Source organism: Lutra lutra, chromosome 10 (assembly GCF_902655055.1).
Source record: "Lutra lutra chromosome 10, mLutLut1.2, whole genome shotgun sequence".
Lineage (NCBI taxonomy): Eukaryota > Metazoa > Chordata > Mammalia > Carnivora > Mustelidae > Lutra > Lutra lutra.
In genome coordinates this window covers 99,326,937-99,344,695 of record NC_062287.1, presented here as the reverse complement: position 1 = coordinate 99,344,695, position 17,759 = coordinate 99,326,937, and the positions used below count along the sequence as shown (strand labels likewise).

The window sequence follows — 17,759 nt, the reverse complement described above, 5'->3', positions numbered from 1 at the left end:
AAGTTAAGGGACACCTAATTTGCTCAGTTGGTTAAACCTTCCACTCTGGTTTTAAGGCTTAGGTCATGATCTCAGCATCATGGGTCTGAGCTCCTCATGGGGCTCTGCACTCAGCAAGGAGTCTGCTTCTCTGCCTCTCTCTCCCTCTGTCCTCCCCCCACTTGCTCTCTGTCTCTGAAATAAACAAATAAATCTTAAAAATTAATAAAAGTTAAGAATAAACTTATCATGATGGGCACTGAGTAAACTATAGAATTCTTTAATTTCTTTAGATTTGATTTATTTATTTATTCATTCATTCACTCATTCATTCATTCATTTATCAAAGAGAGAGAGAGAACACAAACAGGGAAAGCAGAGGCTTAGGGAGAAGCAGGCTTCCTGCTGACCTGAGAACCTTATACAGGACTCATCCTAAGACCCTAGGATCATGAGGTGAGCTGAAGGCACATGCTCAAACTCCTAAGCCACCCAGGCATCCCATAATTAAATTTTTAAATGATCAATATTATATTTGACATTTAGTTTATGTTATTCATATATTAAAACTCTTGTCCTGGGGCACCTGGGTGATACAATTGGTTAAGCTTCAGGCTCTCTGCTCAACAGGGAGCCTGCTTCTCTCTCTCCCTCTGTCTGCCTCTCTCCCTACTTGTGCTCTCTCTGTCAAATATATAAATAAGATCTATAAAAAAATAAAGACAACACAAGGTCATAACAACTCTCCTGCATACAGCTGAAAATGCACTAAAACCTCCACAAGTAAAGAAGGTAATTTTTTTTTGAGGGGGGTGATTTTTACTTTCTCCTTGATATTCAGTAAATTACATACTGTTATGTAAAATAAAAATACTAAAATGCTATGATAGAAAGCCAATATATCTTCTGTTACCTGATAAGGTAATAAGAAAGGGAAGAAAACGAAGATACTTGCTTTATACATATTCACACACATATTCATAAGGAGTAAATAATTATAGTCTTCATTTTGTAACAGTCACATGATTAATTTGTAATCACTTTCTTCTGTTACTCATTCTATAGTCACTGTGTTTTCAGCAAGCACAAATGCTAGTCATGATTATTTAGCTGGGGGGTGATACAGACCTTTATTACTGAAGGGTCTGTGTCATTAGTAATTATGACTGGATTGGGGTGTTGTAGTTCTCCATTGACCTTATCACAGAGCATTGTGATACTAAGGGTAGTCCTATGGGATATCCTGTTTTCTAGATATACTCTTCCTTACCTCTATTATGTAGTAGTCCCATTTCCCCTTGCCTTCCAGGGTTAATCACCCCAAACAGCACAATAGCTTATTTCTCTGCCTATTGATTCAAAGGCATGAGCTTCCCAAAGTGGTAGGACAGCAGTCTTAACATTCTTTTCAATAGAATCTTGCTATGTCTTTGTGTTTCAAGAATTTCTCCCTTTGGAATGAAGACTTAGAAGCAAGATGATCATAACTTAAAGGGGACAGAAAACAAAAATTTCCCTAGTGTGTCAATAAGGGTAATAATATGTGGTGCCTCTCCCATTTCTATCCTTAGATTACAGGACCTGGCTATGGAACAGCAACATGTCATGGATGCTGATTCAGAGCATATATGGCCTTCCAGAGAACTGAAGACTCTTGCTCCAACCCTGGAAAGTACTGGTATCTAGTTCATACTATAACTAATTCTGCAAAAGGAACTTCCATCAAATTATTGGGCCAATTGCTTCAAGATAGTGGGAAATATGGTAACAACAGTGAATTCCATGAGCATGGGACCATTGTGGCACTTCATTTGCTGTGAGGTGAGGTCATGGATTAAAGGCAATGCTGTGTGCAATACTATGATGATGGATAAAAAAATTCTCTAATTTTGTGGATGGTAGTTTTGGCAGAAGCACGGCATGCACAGAGAACCAATCCACATCCAAAGATAGTGTCTATGCCAGTAAGAACAAAATACTGTCCTTCCTTTATGGAAAAAGTCCAAAGTAATCAGCCTGCATGCAGGCTGATCATGCCAAGGAATGATGTCATATTGAGGATTCAATGTTGCTTCTGGTACTGGAAGATATAACACTTACTGGTGGTCATGGCCACACTGGCCTCGGTGGGTGGAAGTCTGTGTTATTAAACCCATGTACAACCTCCATCTCTGCCACCACTTTGCTCATGAGCCCATTGGGCGAATATAGGAATGGCTAGGGGTAGGCTGACTTGTATGCACAAAATGGTTCATCCTATCCACTTGATCACTTGATTATTTAAACCCTCCTCTGCTGGTCATTCTGTGTTTTGGTTTATTTTTTTTTTAGGTTTTATTTATTTAGTTTACAGAGAGAGAGATCACAGGTAGGCATAGAGGCAAGCATAGAGAGAGGGGGAAGCAGGCTCCCCATAGAGCAGAGAGTCTGATGCCAGGCTTGATTGCAGAACCCTGAGATCATGACCAGAGCTGAAGGTAAAGGCTTAGCCCATTGAGGCACCCAGGGGCCCCACTCTGCTGGTCACTCTTTGGTGAGCATTCACAAGAAACAAAAATATTTTTGTGTGTTTTTACTCATTAGTAAGGTACGGAAACATGGCTCTTCCTCACATTTTCCTGTTGCCTATTTTCCAATAATGTTTTTCTCATGTCCCTGACTAATCAAACTTTTCAATCAATCAAAATATACATTGTACATCTGACCATTACTTCTTCTAATAAAATGAACACCAGGTGCATTGCTTAAAGTTCTACCTATTGAAAGATTTTCCCTTCAACACTGAACTTCATGGATTTTCCAGAACGGAGCTGTAGTTCTAGATCTATTCACTTTTGAGATGTACCCACATATCACAGCAGAATTTTCTGTATCGCAGACCCAAATCTTTTTTTCTTCTGTCAGTTGATCAGAGTGGACCCCCCAAAAGGTCTTGAATGCAGGCTGAGGGAGAAAATTCATCATAGCAAAAATGAGGACCATGAACATTTGGGTACTTCTTCCTGAAATTTTTCTTCAGTTCCTGCTTGGGCCAGATCTCTGATATATTAGTCCCTCCTTATGTGGGGGAAGCAATGTGTATTAAGAGCCCCAGTGGATGTCTGAAATTATGGGTAGTACTGAATCCCCCATATACAATGTTTTTTCTATACATACACACCTGAGATAAAGGTTAATTTATAAATTAGGTATAGTAAGAGATTAACAACAATAATAATAAAATAGGAAAATTACCACAATAAACAGTAAATAAAGTTATCTGAACACATTCTCTCACTCTCTCTCTCTCTCTCTCTCCAAATACCTGAGTGTACTGTACTCACCCTTCTCCTGTGATGGTGTAAGATGATAAAATGCCATCATAATGAGATGATGTGAGGTGAATAACACAGGCATTGTATGTAGCATTAGGCTACTACTGACCTTCTGACACTATTCCAGAAAGAGGATCATCTGCTTAAGTCATTGTTTAGAAGCAGGGTATTTTCCTTCACATATTTGTGTTCTTTCTACATTTATTCTTGTTGGTAATTCTAGTTTCATACCAGTCTGGTCAAAAAAAGATGTATAGGGGCGCCTGGGTGGCTCAGTGGGTTAAGCCGCTGCCTTCGGCTCAGGTCATGATCCCAGGTCCTGGGTTCGAGCCCCACATCGGGCTTTCTGCTCAGCAGGGAGCCTGCTTCCTCCTCTCTCTCTGCCTGCCTCTCTGCCTACTTGTGATTTCTCTCTGTCAAATAAATAAATAAAATCTTTAAAAAAAAAAAGATGTATAACATGATTTCAATCTTTTTGAATTTACTAAGACCTATTTTGTAGCCTAACATGTGATATATTCTGGGGAACGTTTTCTAAGCACCTGAAAAGAATGTATCTTCACCAACATTGGGATATAATGCTCTGAATACATCTGTTAGGCTCATTTAGTCAAATGTGTCATTCAAAGCCACTGTTTCCTTATTGATTTTCTGTCTGGATGATCTGCCCATTGGTCTATGTGGGGTGTTATATTACTGTATTATTGCTATTATTGTATTATTATTGTATTACTATACAATAGTAATTATTGTATTACTGCCGTTATTGTATTACTGCCAATTTCTTCTTTTATGTCTGTTAATAGTTGTTTTATGTATTTAGGTGCATCCATGTTTGTTGAATAGATTATTTACAATTGTTATAGACTCTTGTTGGATTGTTGGACTCACTTGCTAGAGTCAGTTCAGACCTAAAGATACATGCACATTGAAAGTGAAGGGATGGAAAAATATTTACCATGCAAACAGAGGGGAAAAGAAAGGTAGGGTACGGGAACAATACTAATATCAGACACAATAGATGAGTCAAGTCTTATCTCTCCTCTGATTGAAGCTCTCCACTGGTGTACCAATTTGCTCTCATCAAAATTGAAGTCACTTAATGCAAGCTACAAGGCTCTACGTGATCTGGACCCACCACCCCCTCTCTGACCCCTCATCTAATACTTTCTGGGTTCCCATGGACTCAAACACTCCAACACATTTCCGTAGTGTATATCTACACAGCTGACTCCCTCATCTCCTTCAAGGGCTTACTCAAATGTGATGTCCTCCATAAAAACTACTCTGACAACTTTTGTAAATCTGCAGACTAGAGAGAGGGTTAAGACAGTGAGGAGTAGGGGACCCTAATTTCATCTGGTCCCTGGAAATCAGTTAGATAGCTATCAAATCATTCTGAACATCCACAATAATCACCCAGAGATCTGAGAAAAGAATTGTTACAATTCTACAAATGGAAAAGTGACCACCTTTTGCAAGGTAGGAGGTGTGGAGACATGAATCCACTGAAATCTATGGGAAACTAAAACATGGGGGGAGGGAGCCTCAGTAAGCTTGGTACTAGAAAATTGTATAAGCAACAGTCTAATTTTGTAAAGCAAAATTAGAATTTTAGAAGTTTGCTGGAAAAGCCCTGAGGAGGTGAAGCAATCCCAGCTGGGACAATGTAGTCTCAGAATCCCCAGGGTCACAAAAAGAAGAAAGGTGTCTTAATGCAGCATAGTTCCCAGGCATTGGAGCAGGGAAAACAATTGCAAATAATGAGCCCAGGTGCCAGCTTTCTATTCAGTGTTCCCATAAACTGAAAACTGCAGCACAGTCTGGTGACCGGTCACCTATCAGGGGCCCAGCAATTGGCAGAACCATGGAGAGATTTCCCCTTGCCCCTCCCTGGTAGGAACAGCACTGGTGCTTGCCACAGGAGTCTATAATGTTTGGACACGAGAAATGGTGTTGTATGTCTGAAATAGAAATTCCTGGTCACCGAATAGGTGAACATAAAGTGTAAAACCAGGAAGACCAGAGTGATTAACTGTCTTTCCCTGAGGGATCACTGAAGAGTGGGGAGCATGACCATATATCTCCAAGCTAGAATCAGGATGCTGCCATTTTAATTCTCTTCTTCTAAAGTAGTGGGGAAAGCCTTCAGGGAACAAAAGCCACATAGAAAAATCTGGCCTACATTCACTGAGTCCAGACCCCTGGTAAGGCAGTGTAATTCCACCCAGGGCAAAGACTCCTGAGAATCAGCCTCACAGGACCCTCCCCTGAAGACCAGCAGGAGCATCCAGCTAACATCGTTTATTGATCACACAGAAATGCTAAACTCTAGCACTGGGGGAAAAAGTATATAGAATTTGTGTTTTTTTGTTTTTTTGTTTTTTGTTTGTTTGTTTTCTCATGATTCTTTAGTGTTTCAATTTATATATTTTTTTCAACTAATTTCTTGGGGGTTTTTTGATGTTTTTTAAAGTCTTTTTCATTTTCATTTTTATGGATACATTTATCCTTTCATTGTATTTAATTTTATTTTTGAATATATGTTAAGTTTTTCTTTCTTGAAAATTTTGAAATCTAGTTCTTTTCTAAAAAACAAATCAAAATACACGCAGGGTCTAGCAAATTGCTTTCTTCTGTTCACCTGTTTCATCATATTTGATATCTCTCGCTCACACTCTTTTTCTCTCTCTCTCTCTCTCTCTTTTTTCTTGACCGGTTTCTCTCTCTTCTGATTAGTTTAGTATATACTTCTCTGTGGCTGTTGTTGCTATTTTAGAATTTTATTCTCTCATTCACCCATTCTTCTCTGGATAGATGACAAGATGGAAGAACTCACCCCAGAAAAGAAAACAAGAGGCAAAATGACACAGGAACCAGATCAGTATGGACATAAGCAGGATATTGGAAATAAAGCTCAGAATAATGATAAAGATACCAACTGGGCTTGAAGAAAAACATAGAAGACACTAGAATATCCATTTCTGGAGGAATAAAAGGACTAAAAGCTAAACACATCAAAATTTTAAAAGCTATTAATGAGATGCAATAAAAAATGCAGTCTCTAATTGCTAGGATAAATGAGGCAGAAGAGAGAATCAGTGATATAGGAGATAAAGTGATGGGGAATAAAGAAACCAAGAAAAAGAGAGGTAAAAAAAATACTGGATCACAAAGAAAGAATTTGAGAGATAAGTAATATCATAAAGCAAAACAATGTTAGAATACTTGGAGTCCCAGAAGAGGAAAGAGAGAGAGGGGAAGAATGTATTTTGGAGCCAATTATATGTGACAACATTCCTAATCTGTGGAAGAAAACAGGCATTCACGTCCAGGAGGCACAGAGAAATCTCCCTCAAAATCAATAAAAATAGGTCAATACCTCGATATAATAGTGAAGCTTGCAAATTTCAGAGACAAAGTAAAATTCTGAAACTAGCTCAGGACAAGAGTTCCCTAACCTACATGGGTAGAAACATAATAGACTGGCAGCAGAACTATCCACAGATACCTGGCGGTCCAGAAAGGACTGGCATGATATATTCAGGGTGCTAAATGAAAAACTATGCAGTCAAGAATACTTTATCCACAAGGCTGTCATAGAAGGAGAATAAGATAGATAGGAGAGACAAATAGAAGGAGAGATAAAGATCTGTCAAGACAAACAGAAACTAAAAGAATTTGTGATCACTAAAGCAGCACTTCAGGAAAAATTAAAGGGGATCCATTGAGTGAAGAGAGTGCCCAAAAGTAACATAGACAAGAAAGGAACAGAAGAAGGAAAAGGAGGAGGGGGGAGGAGGAGAAGGAGGAGGAGAAGAAGAAGGAGAAGAAAGAAGGAAAGTCAAAAAAGAAAAAAGGGCTGAGGCATGCTGTAGGAATTTGGTATTAAATAAGCATAAGAAAGGCTTCACTGAGGAGAGAATAGAATAATGCCATAAGTAGATGAAGCTACTGGGCAAGCAGCAATATTTTAACCAGGGAAAGCCTGCCTGATGTCCTCAAGAAATTACAAAGTAGCCAATATGTCTGGGTCAAGGGAGCAAGAATGGAAATTTAGAAAAGGCCAAAGTGGCAACAGAAGATCAAATCATTTTAAGAATTTGGTGTTTTGTGGGGTTTTTTTGTTTGTTTTCTGTTTTTTGTTTTTTGTTTTTTTTTTCTCTGAGCAAAAGGGAATCACTGCTGGGTTTTAAGCAGCAAAGTGTGCTGTGCTGGAAATAGACTTAGCAGAGCAAGAGTGGAAGTAGGGAGAATTATGAGTTCAAAACTATTATTTATGATGGAAGCTCATAACAGGATGGAAGGAGACGTGGTGGTAAAACAGATTATATTCTACATATATTTGAAGGCAAACAAATGTTTTTTGTTTTTTTATTTTTGCTTTGCTTTTGTTGTTGTTGTTGTTGTTTTGTTTGTTTTTTGTTTTTTGTTTGTTTGTTTTTTGTTTTGTTTTGTTTTGTTTTTTCCTAACAGGTTAGGTGTGAGCTGTGATATTATCAATTTTTTGGACTCCCATGTTTTTGGCCTGGGAAACTAGAAGGATAGAATTTTCTGGGGAAGGCCACAAGTGTTTGACTGCCATAATAATCAGTATTGTTGGTCTCCCTGGCTGGGATGAGGTCAATGGGGGTGCTTAGCCTGGTGGTGGTTCCTTTGGAGGGGTCCTGGAGACACAGGGTGTCTAGGACCTGGAAGGGAAACATGGGTCCATGCCTGCATCTCTTCCCCTACAACACCAGGCCTACCACAAATTGAGTGCTGTTCACAGATGGCCTGGGCCATATTTCTCAGTGGACGCCACCATGGCTGGGAGTCTGGCAGGCATGATTTCCACATTGTGATACCTCTAAGAGACCTCATCAAATCCAGGCTAATTGTACAGAATGTGCTGGAATCATCTTACAAGGGGATCCATTGTGCTTTTTCTACTATTTATCAATAGGGAGGGTTTTTGGACTTTATCAAGGATTTTCCTTGACTGTTTTAGGTTCTATTTGTTTCTCTGCTAGTTTCCATGATCCTAGAGAATATCAGGACTGGATCTGAGCTCAGTTCTCTCTCCTCTAGAACATTGCCAGTGTCTGCCTCGCTACTGAGGTGACCCAGACCCTCTCCTTTGCCTTCAACATGGTGAAAAGAAAGGTGAAATCTCAGAGCCTCTAGCTTCCTCACTGTGGAGGAGTAGATGTTCATTTCTCAGGAGGAATGGCCTGCTTCCCACAGACAGTGAAAGCGTCAGGGCTACTGGGGCTCTAGAATGGACTGTCAACTCACTGAAGACCCTTCCATATTTTTGGAATTATGTTTGGCAACTTTGAGTTAGAAACTTATCTTTACTGAAATTGTTGCATCGTGTCTCCTCTGACATATAAATTAACTCCAAGGCTGGAAGAGTATATGACTCTTCACCTCAGCTCAAGTTTGACCTCAAGGTCATGAGTTAAGCCCTTTGTTTGTCTCCATTGTGGGTGTGGAGCCTACTTAAAAAATAATGTTCTTCAAAACAGGACAACTTTTATGTCTAAAGAATGAATAATTTAAAATCAAATAGAAGTGTGCTGACTGAGGGGTGATTGGGTGGCTCTGTTGGTTAAGCATCTGACTCCAGATCAGGTCATTATCCCAAGCTCCTGGGATTAAGCTTTGCATCAGGTTCCCTGCTCATAGAGGAATCTACTTCTTCTTCTTTCTATGCCCTTCCCCATGCTCATACTTTCTCTTGCTGTCTCCCAAATAAATAAAATATTTTTTTAAAGAAGTGGGGGCACCTGGATGGCTCAGTCATTAAAGCATTTGCATTTGGCTCAGGTCATGATCCCATAGTCCTGGGATTGAGCCCTGATTCAGGCTCCCTGCTCGGCCGGGAGCCTGCTTCTCCCTATCCTGCTCCCCCTGTTTGTGTGCTTGCTCTCTCTCTCTCTCCCTCCCTCCCTCAAATAAATAAATAAAACCTTAAAAAAAAAGAAGTGTACTGACTGAAAGTATGTCATATTCACAGGTACACGTTGTCTCTTATTGTGCACACACAGAGTGACAAAAGGATATTATTGGCTGCTTCTATTGGAAATGTGAAGAATTCAGCCACATACCACCTCTGAGCTCAAACTGATGTCCCTGTGAACACCTGTACCACGGGGAGGTTTCCCAATACGACTGTCTCATCATGGAATTTCACCAGATGTGATAGCAAATCTAACAGTAATGAAATCTCCTTTTTCACTCAGAACGTAAATGTGCAATTTGTACAACACCAAAGAAAGGTAATTTCCTGAAACCTCAAAACAACAAATAGTTGATGTGGCTGAGCAGATACCACATCATGAGCTTAGCGACAGGATCACAGCTTGCGCTGAACCACATCAGCCTAGTTTCACTCAATTTGACCCTAGACTTCTCAATACAATCATTCTGGAATTCATAATTTTTGCTGACTTCTGAGTACACAGACCACAGTATGAATTATGCCTTATAAGAAACTAAATGAAAATATTTAACATTTAAAAATTATCACTATTCTAGTAGAATCATACCTCCTTATGTAAAGGTGAAGCAGCCCAGGCTTAGATGTTTCAGGAATCTTGTGTTTCAGGAAGGCAGTTTTTACCATGACTGCTTAATTATGCCCAAAAAGATCTTCCAGGTGAAGTCATGTAGAGCTTAAGTTACCTGAATTCTATGCAGTTTTAACCTGCTTTACAAGCCTACTCTGAAAATAAATTCTTGAGTCAGGTTATTCTCACAAAATGTCCTAGATCCCTAGAACAAACCAAAAAGAACATTTGACACATATCAAAAACAAAAATGGTAAATGGACAAAAATGCTTTAGGTTAATCATCTACTACCTTTTTAAAAAATCAGATTTCAGATTGTTCCACCTTGAGGACTGTACGTCAAGTTTATATAACTGTCTTTTCAAATAGTGCCTACTTATGAATTTAAAAGTATCTACTATTAAGTTGTTAATTTACACACACAGGTTTCGAGGATGTTGATATTTATACACACATAGGTTTCTGGTATATAAAATTTATTTTTGAAAGGGAAAAAAATCAATCATTAAATATAAAGATATTTGTTAGATATATAAAGTATCAAGCAAGTAGTTGAGTATACAGGGCTGACTTTCAAGTAGGAGGTCTGCAGTGAAAATATAAATGAGTCATCAGCATAGAGATTGTACTTAAAGCCACAAAAACCCTTGATTATAATTTACTTTTAACATGATTTATGAAATGAAATTTTCCCCCTGAGCTTTAGTTTCCTAAATGAATGCACTTTCAGAGAAATCTCAGCTAATCCGAATTGATACTAAAAGAAAAAATAATAAATAAATAAATAAATAAATAAAAGCTCCCTGATCATCAGTGACCTTCCACAAACATTCTCCTAATGGAAGTTCCTAAAACTTAAGGTGAAAAACTTTCTCTCCTTCATAATATCACTTTCATTACTACTTCTCCTTTCTTCTCATTTCTCTTCTTCCCCTCTGTTTCTATAGCAATAGTAAATTATAGTAATTAATAGCAAAGGTGGCAAGACAAGTAGCTTATTGATGTCTTATGTTACCCACCAAGAAAATCCTGCCTCATCATTAATAGGATTTTTGCCTTTTGTTTAAAGATCTATCTATTTACTTGAGAAATAGAGAGAGAGAGACCATGAGAGTAGGGGGGAAGGCAGAGGGAGAAAATCTTCAAGCAGACTTCCACTGAGCATGGAGCCCTACAAGGGGCTAGGTCTCACAACACATGAGAAAAGGACCTGAGCAGAAACCAAGAGTCAGATGCTTAACAGGCTCAGTTAGCCAGGAACTCAAATAGGATTTGTACATTGAGAGATTTTTTTAGTACAGGAAAGAAACTTTAAATAAATCTTCCAAACTTGTATTGTCAGAGTTTGAAAGTTGACCCTTATCCTCACGGAAGCATACTCAAGCAAAGTCTCTCAGAATGGACTTAGATGGATTGATCTGCCATACTTCAAGCTCCAGTCATCAAATCTGTAGGAAAGCAAACTTGATTATATTTATTCTGAGAAAGACTCACTGCCCACTCTCACAGGGACTGACTGCTATTGTCCATACTCAGTTGTTAATGGTACCTGAACTAAAATGTAAATCTTATGAGTTACATGAAAAATAAAAGTCAAAATACCAAAGTGCTTATTCTAGTCATTAGTCAATATTTTTCTCTCTAGGGAGGAAAAATCTCTGTAGGAAGGCAAATTACCAGGCAAAGTTTGTTTAATACAGGTAGAATTCAAAAACCCATAGCCCGAAACCTTTCTCCTAAAACAGAATTGTACATGCCATGGCCAGACAACCAAGAAATCTTATCCACTAGTCAGTGAATCATTTTCTTGCATGTTCCCATTTGGATGAAATATTGTGACATTTGCTCTGTTTTCTCTGTCAGTTGTTGCTTTTCTCATATGTATGAACTTATCCATGAGGTGTTGCTTTCTATAATGTAATTCTCAGAATTGGATAAATTGTCCCCAATGCACCAACCAACAATTAGTGAAATACCCATGGATTTACATGACAAATGTATATGAAACTAAGAATATGAGCAAATAATGATAAACATGATGAACAATGAAAAAAATTATAGTACATAAAAATTGTAAATCAATACAATAAATATATTTGTTATAACTAGAATTATACTATTTGAATAGCAGGTCATGAGTTATCTCCTTGTACATGCTCAAGAGACAAAAAAAAAAAAAGGCCAGTTTTTACAGATGTTACAAAGGGAAGATAAGCACCAAATAGAGGCTTAATTAGTTGATATGTGTGGTCCTGTGGGATCATCAACTTCTTGTACTGACTTGGAGATATTCATCACTGAGCCAGAAAAGATAAGATCCAGATTTAGAGTGTCAAAACTGATTTGCTAATGAAATAGGTCTGTCAAAATTAGTGGCCAATTTTTCAACCCAGGTCAGAACCATGGAAAAGAGAAACACAAGCCAGAATAATATACATAGGAGGGAGGTAAAGTGATAGATGTAACAAAAGCTGGCTCACAATCTGCTCTGCAGACAGCAGAAAGGTGAAGTGGGCTTATCTCCCTCAAATATTACTGTATTTGATAGTGTGGCACTCTAAGATGCTGACTTAAAATGAAATGGATCTGTGCTCTGTGGTCATTCCACCTATGTTTACAAGCATCCTACTGGGAGAAGATCCAATTGTCCATATTGGGATGAAAACTTTTTTTTTCCATTTCTATCAGCCCAATTTTATTTAATTTGTTACAGAATTAGACATTGGAGTCCTCTGTTTTTGGGGTTTTTTTTTCCCCATTTCAAGTCAGAGTTTGTTGCACCATAACTTCCTCATGGCATTTTTCACTTCTGCATTTCTCAGAGTGTAAATCAGAGGGTTGAGCAAGGGTGTCCCAATAGTGTAAAACACAGCCACCATCTTGTCCACTGGAAATGTAGTTACAGGACGAGTATATGTGAATATACATGGGACAAAGAATAAGATGACAACAATAATGTGGGAGGTGCAGGTAGAGAGGGCTTTCTTTCTTCCTTCTGCACTCTGGTTATTCAGAGAATGTAAGATAACAATATAAGAGGTAAGCAGGACTATGAAACTTACCATGCAGATAGCCCCGCTGTTAAAAACTATGAGTAAATTGATTGTGTAAGTGTCCATGCATGCAAGTTTCAACAAAGGTGTCATATCACAGAAATAATGATCAATAACATTGGGTCCACAGAATGGTAGTTTCAAAGCCAAGAAAATCTGTGAAGAAGAATGGATACAAGATACCACCCAGGCTAGATTCACCATTGTATCGCAGACTTGCTGGCTCATGATAGTTGTGTACCGCAGGGGCTTACAAATGGCCACATAGCGATCAAAAGACAGGAAGACGAGCACCAAGACCTCCAAACACCCAAAGAAGTGAACAGCAAAAATCTGGGCCATGCACTCATTGTAGGAGATGACTTTCTTCTCAGATACAGAATCTACTATCATCTTAGGAGCAGTGGTTGTGGAGAAACAGGCATCAGCAAAGGATAAGTGGAAGAGGAAGAAGTACATGGGGCTCCCAAGTGTCCGGCTGTATCTTATGGTCATCACAATCAGTAAATTTGCCAACAGAGTTGCAAGGTATAGAAACAAGAAGACCACAAACACAACTTTCTCCTTTAGAACATCCCGTGTTAGCCCAAACAGAATGAACTCATTCACACTGCTATTCAACTCCATCATTACAGTGAGTGTAGAAATTGTTCATCTGCAGAGAAATTTGGAGAAAGAGTGACCTGGCAATAGTGGTGAAATTGATTCAGAATTGCACTTTTATGGTTCTAATTCCATCAACACATAAACCAATGGCTCTCAGTTCTTCATATATTGAAATCACTTGGAAAACCTTGGGGGTTTTTTGGTTTGTTTTTGTGTTTTATTCTGTTCTTTTAATGTTAATGTCCATGATTTAACCATGAGCATTAACTGAAGGTCCTCTTATGTGGACTGAGATTTTCAGGGATAACTAAGCTCCCAAGTAATTGTGAGTCCGCCAAGTTCTGAGAACTAATGACTTTGCTCTATGATCTTGATCAGAAGACCTTAATGTCTTGAAGCCTTTTCTTCATTTGACAATTAGACACTCTAACAGATACTTTAATAAGTATACAGTCATGTGTATTAAATGCATGTAATATATAATATGCATTATATACATAACATAAATATATATAATATATATTTGTAATGTATATGTTTATATATGTATATATATTTATATATAATCATATATGATGTATATATTAAAAATAATATCCCTTATAACTTTAAAACATATACACTTGGAGACTACCTTTTAAAAACCATATTCCTTGATTTGGACATGAGTTTGCAACCATTATTCTTGACCTCTTGAGTATCTTGTTTGGATTATGCTCTAAGAAGAAATTACTTCCACAGATTCAGGGTCATGGTGGTAATAATTTAACCTTTATTACTTCTGTTTAGGAAATTACTACAATTTATCTTTATTCTGTCTTATAATACATTTGTAACTTTTAATATTGATGTCAAATAATCAGAATTTATTTTGGTATGTGTTTTGAGAAACTCTTTCTGATAAGTCATCAATACTTCAATGAATCAGTAACAACATCAGATCAGCCTCTAGTATGTACTAACTGCATACTCACATCCACAATCTATGTAAATGGCACAAAAATTTGTCCTCACCTTCTTTACAACCAAGCAGGAAGGATAGTATACCTCTAGATAAGATTGTTAACTACATAAGAATTACACACATTGTGATAATACCAAGTGAATTTTGGTTCCATATGTACAAAGTTTCCTTGATTATGAACTGGCTGCTCAGTAAAGTTTCAAAAAGCCATCAGGGAGATTCAAATCAAAACCATAATGAGATACCACCTTACACCAGTTAGAATGGCCAAAATCAACAAGACAGTAAACCACAAGTGTTGGAGAGGATGTGGAGAAAAGGGATCCCTCTTACACTATTCATGGGAATGCAAGTTGGTACAGCCACTTTGGAAATCAGTGTGGAGATTCCTTAAGAATTAAACATAGAGCTACCCTACAACTCTGCAATTGCACTACAGAGTATTTACCCCAAAGATACTGATGTAGTGAAAAGAAGGGTCATATGTACCCCAATGTTCAGAGCAGCAATGGTCACAATCACCAAACTATGGAAAGAGCCAAGATGCCCTTCAACAGATGAATAGATAAAGAAGACACGGTCCATATAAACAATAGAGTATTATGCCACCATCAGAAAGGATGAATACCCAACTTTTGTATCAACATGGATGAGACTGGAGGAGATTATGTTGAGTGAAATAAATCAAGCAGAGAGAGTCAATTATCATATGGTTTCACTTACTTGTGGAGCATAAGGAATAAGACAGAGGACATTGGGAGTTGGAGAGGAGAAGTGAGTTGGGGGAAGTCAGAGGAGGCGGCAAACCATGAGAAACTGTAGACTCTGAGAAAGAAACTGAGGGTTCTGGAAGGGAAGAGGGTGGGGGATTAGGTGACCCTGGTGGTGGGTATTAAGGAGGACATGTATTGCATGGAGCACTGGGTGTGGTGCATAAACAATGAATCTTGGAACACAGAAAAAAAATTAAAATAAATAAAATAAAACAATGAAATAAAAAAATTACAAAGAAGTGAAGTAAGGGTTCTAAATATGTAAATGGAGTTTCCAAAACAGTTCTCTGAAACTCAAGTATTCCATAAGTTTATACTCACTTTATAAGTGAGTTTATACTCACTTAGTATAATATATATTTTAAAATTACTTACTCAAATCTCCATTTATCCCAATAAAATTCTGTATGTAAATAAAACTTAAAACTTAATTGTCATATCCAGCTAAAATAATATTAGTGTAGAAAGATAAACTAAAGATATTATAATTAAAAGCTTTGATTGGCAGTCCCAATGATCTCTGACAGCTATAGAAAAGAAATGAATATATAATGATTACTTTGTTTTGAAACATCAGATTCCTAGCGTATCTGGGTGGCTCAGTCAGTTAAAGGGCCAACATTTGGTTTTTACTCAGTTCCTGATTTCTTGGACCTTGGGATCAAGCTCCCCAGTTGAGCTCCATGCTCAGCAGAAGTTTGTTTGGATATTTTCTCCTTCTGCCCTTTCCCCCATTTGTTCTGTCTCTCAAAACAAAAAAACAAAAAAACAAAAAAACAAAAAAAAAAAACAATAAAATCTTAAAAAGAAGAAGAAGTAGGAGGAGGAGGACGTGGAGGAGGAGGAAGAGGAGAAGGAGAAGGAGAACAAGAGGAAGAAACATTAGAAAAGGGATGGACCCAAAGGGAGGGAGGGCTTGACTGTGAAGTTAGGTGAGAATAGTCCATAAAATATAGAGGGTGAAACATGCATAGCTTCAGGTTAACATAGAGATGAGCACCACAAGCCTATAGTCTTATTAAATTAAACGGTTGTAACAGAGAAATTTGGGGGCAGATAATGGACAGTCATGAAAGCCAGGTCAGGTGGTTCTATTTTCTTTTATTTTAAATAAACAAAAAGAAGGCCAAAAGCAAAATTTTGAAAAAAAGCAAAAATTTGAGGGCATTAAAAGAAGAAACTAGCACTTACGGATGTATACATTATGTGAGATCAACACCACCACTCAGAGTTCTATCAGTGAATTCAGTCATCATTTCCTCACACTCCACACTGTCCTATCGCCCTGATTTTGGATGATATTATGTTAACAGAACATGCTTTTTTTATTCCCATAATCCTTAATTTTTACTTTTACCTGTTGAAATTTTACAATTCAAATTATATTGGTACCAATAGTCTTCCCTTGGTTTTCCTAGGTCAATAACCTTCTGCCTATATATATATATATATATATATATATATATATATATATATATCACAATTCAATAAGGCAATTCTAGATTATATATTATTCTTGCTCTATAATCTTCAAACATCATTTAAACAATATTCCTCTTTTGTTATTTCATTTGACCTGCATGTTTTCTTGCAAGGAGGGTGTGGCCTCTTGCTTTATGCACAGAGAAATCTGCATGCAGAGTTTCACCTGTGATCAAGAAAGTTTCACTGAGTACAGTACAGTCAGGCTAGAACTAGAACAGGATGCTACTAGATAACATTTTCTTTCTCTAGCATTCAGCCGTGTCAGCATATGAAACAAAAAATCTATCATCACGTAGATTGCATCCAAGAGAAGACAAATCCTGAGCCATCAGAGGATGCCAACTGATACCTTAACTCCTGGTCCTGACTCCAAAAATCAGGTTCTATAAACTGCATGGTGAGGTAAATGGAAAATTAGATACCCAAATGAATAATGTTGAAGAGGAAGGCAGGGAAAATACAGAATACAGTCAGAGCAGGAAAGAGGAGACTGGAAGTGAACATACACCAGGCATTGAAGAGTTAGGGAATAAGACACAAAAGAAGGCAGGTGAGCAAAAAAATGGTGGAGAGGGTTATTTGACCCAAGTTTTCACTGGAGAGTTCAGCTTCTTTCCTCCTGACCCACCCCGTGATCTCTCACCCCAAAACCAGACAAAAGTTGTAGTTGTGCGTCATAAACAAGGGGTTAAAAAAGGTCTTAAAAACCCAAGAGTATAGAAAATGCTCTCCTACCTTATATTCCATCTCAGAAACTTCACCACTGACCTAAAACTTTTCAAATCAGGGGACTCCTCAAGATAGAAACTTCTGCCAAGTTGGCCACAATGCTGTGCTGAAGTTTCCTGCTCTACCCCACCCCTGCATTAAGCATAGATTATTTGAAAGGTAGTAAAGCCTTCTGCTGAGGCTAGGAAAGGCTTGGGAACCCTGGGCCATTTCAGCTCCTCATGGGTGGAAATAGTGTCCAGGAACTTCATTATTTGTTAGAAGACACTCTGAGTATATATTCCATCAGCTCAGTCTTGAC

At 37.9% G+C, this 17,759-nt stretch overlaps 1 protein-coding gene and 1 pseudogene across 1 annotated transcript; one reads left to right on the top strand and one right to left on the bottom strand.

The window, feature by feature from the left end:
• Positions 1-430: 430 nt before the first annotated feature.
• LOC125079818 (solute carrier family 25 member 43-like) lies at positions 431-8,573 on the top strand (annotated as a pseudogene).
• A 4,040-nt stretch (positions 8,574-12,613) lies between these two features.
• LOC125078974 (olfactory receptor 4C11-like) lies at positions 12,614-13,531 on the bottom strand. Its single transcript, XM_047692276.1, has one exon. The coding sequence runs from the start codon at positions 13,529-13,531 to the stop codon at positions 12,614-12,616; it is 918 nt and encodes a 305-aa protein (XP_047548232.1).
• Between the last annotated feature and the right edge of the window lie 4,228 nt (positions 13,532-17,759).

Excerpts from the sequence above, each read along its gene's own strand:
- LOC125078974 (XM_047692276.1), bottom strand. The coding sequence starts at position 13,531 with ATGATGGAGTTGAATAGCAGTGTGAATGAGTTCATTCTGTTTGGGCTA.